At 46.7% G+C, this 7,488-nt stretch overlaps 1 protein-coding gene across 1 annotated transcript in view; it reads left to right on the plus strand.

The window, feature by feature from the left end:
* ABCC5 (ATP binding cassette subfamily C member 5) overlaps positions 1 to 7,107 on the plus strand; it is an 84,993-nt gene extending 77,886 nt beyond the window's left edge. The window contains exons 27-30 of the mRNA XM_021692586.2: positions 1,620 to 1,698; positions 2,703 to 2,816; positions 3,415 to 3,579; positions 6,603 to 7,107. Of these exons, the coding sequence (XP_021548261.1) occupies positions 1,620 to 1,698; positions 2,703 to 2,816; positions 3,415 to 3,579; positions 6,603 to 6,704 (460 nt within the window). The 3' untranslated portion in view covers positions 6,705 to 7,107. The remainder of the gene's footprint in view (positions 1 to 1,619; positions 1,699 to 2,702; positions 2,817 to 3,414; positions 3,580 to 6,602) is intronic.
* Positions 7,108 to 7,488: the final 381 nt, after the last annotated feature.

The raw sequence follows: 7,488 nt of genomic DNA on the forward strand, positions 1-7,488 counted from the left end.
TTATATGTTCTTTTATTCTTACAACAAATATTAGACAGTGTACATGGGATTCAACAGTGAAGAAGATCCAGACAAGGATCCTGATCCAATGGGGGCAGAGACAAATGAACAGAGTGACAAGTGCCAGAAAGAGGGTGAGCATGAGGACACCTAAGTCAGGCTTGAAGGGTCAGGAGATGCTTTCTGCATCTAAGTTGTGACCTGAAGGACAGGAAGGAATCCTAGTCAAGGAGTAACAGCAGTGACAATAAGGACATCATCATAATCGTAGCCCCTGCATGCACAGGGCTAACCATGCAGTGGGGGCTGCTCTAAATACTTTCTACACGTGAAATGCAGCCGTCACAACCTCTTGAGGAGGTGCTTTTTGACCCCTGTCTTACACATGAGGGCACTGAGGCATAGAGAAGTTAGGCTAACTTGGTCAGGGTCACACAGTTGTAATGGATAGAAGCTGTGTAGGAATCAGCAAGTCTGACCCCAGAGCCCTTGCTTTTGCCGGTGTCTCTCAAGCCAAAGGGTGGGGAGGGGTGCACATATTCCATGTGCAAAGGGCAAGAGGCACAAGAAAGCAGAGCCAGTTAGAGTCTCCCTGGAGAGTCCAGAGGTGGCCCAAAGGGATGAGCGAGGCAGGTACCAGCCTGTGCTTGGTGGAGTTCTGGGATAATGTCCTGCGTGCATTTGCATGCCTGGAGTTAGTAACCCCAAACATGGAGACAAATGAGACATAGAGCTAAAGTTCTCCCAAAGACTTCCTGTTTCCCATATATGAAGTATAAGTTTATGAGCAAAGTTACACCTCATACCTTTCATGTTACTAGACCTGTAAATGTCATGTTTAGATGGAGACAAGACACCCCAAAATTAACCTCCCAATTTCCACCAGTTATCCATTCTACCACCACCTCTCCACCTTTATCCTCCATGACAAAGAGCTGTTTCCCCTGTCTTTAACGTTTCTGGAAATGTCTAGTCCTTTTGGTATCCTCCTTGATGTTCTTGAGACAGCTGCTATTGGTACAGTAAGCAAGAAGAGTCCCCAAACTGGTTTTCTGTACCAGTAAATTCCTTCCTCTTGAGTTGCTCTTCACGCTCTCCTTTCTCCTCCACTGAGCCAGCCACCCTCGGGTCCCTGCTCATTGACAGGCTCTCACCCTAGTGCGTCAGGAAGAAAGAGGCTGTTTTTCTAAGCTTGTACACACAGAGAGATGTATTGTGACATGTATATGCCAAGATGCTCGCAGTGTTTGCTTCCGAGGGTCTGATTAGAGGTGATTAAAACATCATCGGTTTGGTTTTATGTTTCACATATCTGTATTTGTTAATTTTTCTGTAACCTGTATTATTTACACAATAAAAATAATAGACATTATAATAAATAAAGTGTTATAAAGAAGATGGAGAGGCCCAGCCTGTTCTCAGATACATTCCTGTGATGGGCAGGCACCAGCATTTCTAACTGCTACCTAAGGCTGGTTGGGGAGCGAGGCATCTGTGACCTTGAGGAGTTTGATCCCTCCTTTTCCCATGCCTGTTTAAACATTTACCACAGACAGCCTTTGCAATATAGTCCCTTACATGTTGGCTCACTGAGAAAGTCCTCCTGTGCCTCTCTCTAGGTCAAATTTGGATCCCTTCAACCAGTACACTGAAGACCAGATCTGGGATGCCCTAGAAAGGACACACATGAAAGAATGTGTAAGTAAAGCCCTGAGGGAGGGCTTTGCTGGAATTTCAAGAGTGGAAACATAATGATGCTGTGGTCACTCCCCAGCCTGCTCTGGCTGCCTCTGTCCAGCCTGGTCTGTCCATTTACTTCCAGGATATCTGTGTAGGATCACTTTAGATAAGGCTTCCCAGGCATTTCAGAAAGGGCATAAAAGTTGATATCCCTCAACCATGGTCATATTGCCCTTCTGCTGTCCATTGATTAAGCAAGATGTTAATGACAAACACTCAGAATTCTGGAATGCTTTTAAATGAATTTCTACTTTATTCATCATACTGGTATAACATGCTTTTGCAGCATCTGGATATGAATCAAGTCTGCAGAAAGCATGCAGCATGCACATGGGGTCCTTGATCTCTTAGGGTAACTCAGCACGCACCCTCCCGAGGCCACGGTCAACAGACTGATACCTCTGCCCAGGAGTAGGATCTCTCATGCCCCTGAGCCGAGTTAAGCTCAGGATCCCCTGCCCTGATTCAGCTAGGTCAGCTCCGCCTTTATCACTTTGATATTGGGCTTCCTCAAACCATTTCATTTGAAGGATAGGCTCCTAGCTTATAAAGGCAAGTTTGACAACCGTGTATCTATAGCCTTGGAAATCAGAAAGCGTGATCTCACTTTCCCCATCTCCTATGGTGTGACCATATTTTCAGAACCAAAAATTAGGGCCACAATCTGACAGGATTTGGGGATATGAAAATACTGGAATTTCTAAGACCTTTTAATGGTATGAGGCTAACAGAATAGTATATTTGAAATATGGAATGTCTTAGAAAATGAGGGTCCTAGTACACATGATCATCACCTCTGTACCTTCTTTCTAGATGAGCCAGATTCTTGGCTAGTAATTGTTGCATCTGTTTCAGAATAGCTTATTTTTGCCACTGGATTTTGGATAAAATTTAGTTCAGTTTTTTTTTTTCTTCAAAATTTACTTTTTGACTCTTCTAGTCTCTACTTCCTTTCTCTCTAGATTGCTCAGCTACCTCTGAAACTTGAATCTGAAGTGATGGAGAATGGGGATAACTTCTCGGTGGGGGAACGGCAGCTCCTGTGCATAGCAAGAGCCTTGCTCCGTCACTGTAAGGTAAGGTGGCTTGTGGAGTGGCAGGGAAGGGGTTACAGCCTTTCCCAGCATGAGGTCCAAAGGCATTCCTGGCTCCAAGCCCACCGAAGCTTTTTAGGAGCATGCGCACAGATGTTTCTAAATTCACCTTGACACCATCGGGGTATGCAGGTGTTTTTGAGCCTTCAGACTTCCTGAGCCTTTAATTTCCAAGGGTGACTTTTGTTTCTGGCTAGTGAGTGGTTGTAGTACTGTTGGAAACCATAGACTTAGAGACCTCCAGGCCATCAAATCCAGTCCCCTTATTTTGTAACTGGAAATAGAAGATCCAGAAAGATGACTATTCATGCTCAGGGTCACAGGGCAAGTAGGAGCAAGTGTTTTGTTACATCAGTATTACATGCATGTCCTTTTGTGTGTGGAAATGAAGGCAAACACATGGGTTTGAAGTTGTATCTGTTCTAAGCAAAATGGTCCTTTTACATAGGTGTGTACCTACTTAGGAAAAACAGATTATGGTGTAGAATTTAAATAATGAAATACATTTTAGCGAAACCTAGATTAAGGAAAAGGCTTAGGGAAATGGTTGGATCTCTCTTTCTCCTCTCTCTTGTGGCAGATTTTGATTCTAGATGAAGCCACAGCTGCCATGGACACGGAGACAGACCTGCTAATCCAGGAGACCATCCGAGAAGCATTTGCTGACTGCACCATGTTGACGATTGCCCATCGCCTACATACAGTCCTAGGCTCTGATAGGATTATGGTGCTGGCCCAGGGACAGGTACTGAGCCCCTGAGGGACCATGGCTTGGCATGTGGCCTCGTCTGGGCGGAAAACTGGCCCCTGGCAGGATTGGGCTAATTGCCATCTTAGTGAGATTCTTAGCTTTCAGATAAGCAGCCTTAGCAGCTCTAATCTGGCTGCGGCTGGGAGGGACGCAGCCCTCCCAAGCCAGAGATTGAGTAGGGGCACTCTTACTGGTTCTCATTTTGCTTTAGTACCTGCTTTTTTGTTGCCTGTAAAAATGACACTTTGAGGGGTGCCTGGGTGGCTCAGTTGGTTAAGCAACTGCCTTCGGCTCAGGCCATGATCCCAGGGTCCTGGGATCGAGCCCCGCATTGGGCTCCTTGCTCAACAGGGAGCCTGCTTCTCCCTCTCCTTCTTCCTGCTACTCCACCTGCTTGTGCACGCTCTCTCTCTCTCAAATAAATAAATAGAATCTTTAAAAAAAAAAAAAAATGACACTTTGACTTAGGTCGGAGAGCTCATGTACTTACTAATTAACTCATGCACACAGGAATTGCCCAAGGTGTGTTGAGACCAGCCGCCTCAAGTCTGCTTTTTGCAATCACGTAGTGGTGCCAGACTTCTTATACTGCTGTTCCAAGCTCTCCCACAATCTGGCCCAGCCCGGCCGCCTTCATTTCCCACTTGTCCTTGCAGGTGCCAGTGGCTACAAACAATCTTGCATCCCCTAAACTGGTTCTCCTCTGTGTCTTTCCTCACTCAGTGCCATGTACCTCCAGTGCCTTTTCCTTTTGTTCCCTCTGCCACATCCCCACGTCTGCTTCCTGCAGCCTCCTGTCCCTCTGAAAGACACAGCTTACATGCCCTAATGGCCTCTGCCGCCTGAAACTTTATGTGTACCTCTCGTGTGGCTCTTCTGCCTCCTGTCATGGTAACTGGCTAATGCCCTCTCTCCCCTATTAGACTGTAAACTCTCTAAGGGCAGGGGTCATGCCTTACTCATCTTTGGGTCCCTGGCAGGGCTCCATGCTACAGTCTTTGCCCATGGTAGATGTTAAGTATTAAGATGTTAAGTAAATTTATGTTGGACAGATAGCTCCTTTGTGTGCGCCTGGGATGGCGGGAAATTAGTGGTTTGGCAGAAATAACAAGCCAGTTGCAATGTGGAACTTGTGTGATTAATAATAATGGCCCCCATAATAGCCTCTTCCGTTGAATGCTTACTGTACATCAGGCACCGCGCTAAGGGCTTTACATACAGTCCCCCAACATGTAATTAGTCATCACAACCACCGAGAAAGATACAGATGTGTTAAGCCTGCCTTCCAGAAGAGAAGGTGGGCTCAGGGAACTTATACTATCTCCAGTCCACAGGAAGGGAGAGTCGGAGCTGAGCTGGGCCAGCGACGCCAAAGCCGGCACTTTACGCAGCCGGACTGCCGCGTCCCTCTCTCTCTGTGGAGAAGTCCTGAGGAAAATATTTACTGCAACAGATGTAGGCTGTGCTCTACAGAGCTGACTTTGAGAGAATATAGGAGTTAATGATTTTTCTCCTCATCTTGAGATTATGTTAACATTAGTGGTTTTTGTTACTGTCTTTGTTTGCATTATCCTAAATGTTTAGTGAGATTCTAGTACACGTTTCGATATACAGAGCTACTACTCTGTACACAGGTATTAAGTAGAATATAATAAAATAGGGGCGCCTGGGTGGCTCAGTCGTTAAGCTTCTGCCTTCGGCTCAGGTCATGATCCCAGGGTCCTGGGATCGAGCCCCGCATCGGGCTCCCTCCTCAGCGGGAAGCCTGCTTCTCCCTCTCCAGCTCCCCCTGCTTGTGTTCCCTCTCTCACTGTCTCTCTCTCTGTCAAATAAATAAAATCTTTAAAAAAATTAAAAAAAAAAAAGAATATAATAAAATAAAGCGGGGGGGACCAAGAACACCTTCTGGGAAATTCTTCCTTAAAGACACATCTAGACCACTTTGTTTCTATGAGTGGCTTAATGTTTTGGAATGGGGATCCATTGGCTCTTTTTGAGGAACTCTGTCCTTCCCTTCCCTTCATTTTTGTTTCTTGCGAATTAAAATTTCCTTGCAATTTTAGGAAATCCTGAAAAACATGAAAAAAGCATAAAGGCAAAAATAAGATGAGTCATTTACCTCCCCAGGGATAAGCATCATTAATACATTCATTTGCCCCCTGCCAGCATTTTTCATGCATCCGTACACACAGACTCTAGTGGATAGGACGTGCTGTGCTGCGGACACACACTATCAGAAGGAAAGAGGCTTGGCCAGTAGGATTCTCTTAGCCCCCAGCAGGAGGCCAGAGGGTTGGTTCTTCAGCAGCTCAGCGATGTCAGGATCTGTGTCAGTGTCCAGCCAGTACCCCCCTTCCTTCCCCCTCCTGGTGAAGGATGTCTGTGCTAGCACCCACTGTCTCAGCCTCACACGGGCAGGCCTGGGGAAGCGTACTTCGTCCTCTGCCTATATCTTCCGGGCAGAACAGCCTGTCCTAGAAGCACCTCAGAGTCTTCTCCTCGGTCAAGGCTGTGCCCCATGCCTTGGTCCTGTAGCAAGAAAGGCTGGGAAAGTGAGTAGGCGACAAATTGCTGCCTCTCTCATGGAAGGCAGGTTCTGCCAGCATTTCATTCCGTTTTTTACTACAATAGGATTTTCAGTGGCTGCAGAGAAGTCCATCATAGGAGTGGATAATTGAATGAATCCCTTACTTTTTTATTCTGCCAACTGGGTACTTTGAGCTGTTCTCTTTCCAGTTTGTCCAACAAGATGACATTTGCCTACTATGCCCTTGACTTGAGCTGCAACTTTTCCCGCCCTGAGATTTATGTGAAGGAGGTCTGGATGTCTTTGTCCCTAACCTTTCCCTTATACCCGAGTTAGTAAAAACAAAAAACCCAAAGTGGAACCCACTGGGGCATGGCAGGACTCATGGAATTGTCACTGCGATTCCACCCCCAGGGGGCTTTGGGGTTTGCCCCCTTCTTGGCAGTGGTCCTCCGAGTGACCCCGAGTGACGTGTCTCCTTCCTTTGCAGGTGGTGGAGTTCGACACCCCATCAGTCCTTCTGTCCAATGACAGCTCCCGGTTCTATGCCATGTTTGCCGCAGTGGAGAACAAGGTCGCTGTCAAGGGCTAACTCCTCCCCGCTGCTGGCTCTTTTCCTTGGAGCATTGCCATTCCCTGCCTAGGGCGGGCCCCTCATCGCGTCCTCCTGCCGAAACCTTGCCTTTCCCAGTTTGATCTTTCGCACAGCAGTTCAGGATTGGCTTGTGTGTTTCAATTTTAGGGAGAGTCCTATTTTGATTATTGTATTTATTCCATATTCATGTCAACAAAATTTAGTTTTTGTTCTTAATTGCACTCTAAAAGGTTCAGGGAACCGTTATTATAAATGTGTCAGAGGCCTATAATGAAGCTTTATACGTGTAGCTATATCTATATATAATTCTGTACATAGCCTATATTTACAGTGAAAATGTAAGCTGTTTATTTTATATTAAAATAAGCACTGTCCTGATAACAGTGCAAATTCCTTTCTATCATTTTTGTACAGTTTGCTGGACTAGAGATCTGATTTTGCTATTAGATTGTAGGAAGGGTAGCGTACTGGTGGTTTCACGGTGCCAGGTTCTCTGGGCGTCCAAAAGGAAGATGTGTGGCAATAGCGGGCCGTCCGGGGGGCCCCCTCTGCACCTCCTCACAGCCACACCCGGGCGACGGGGAGCGGAGGGGGCTGCCGGAGGCCATGCAGAGCGCCGTGAATTCTCAGGGCTCCTGCTTTCTGTCCTCTTGTCATTCACTGTTTCTGCCAGGAGAGCAGCGGGGTACAGCCCCGGCCCCCTTTTCACTCCCTCCGTCAGGAATGAGAGTCACAGAAGAACGTTCCTCGGACAGGGGGAGTCTCCTTCCTGCCTTCCTCT

Source organism: Neomonachus schauinslandi, chromosome 1, assembly GCF_002201575.2.
Source record: "Neomonachus schauinslandi chromosome 1, ASM220157v2, whole genome shotgun sequence".
Taxonomy (NCBI): Eukaryota; Metazoa; Chordata; class Mammalia; order Carnivora; family Phocidae; genus Neomonachus; species Neomonachus schauinslandi.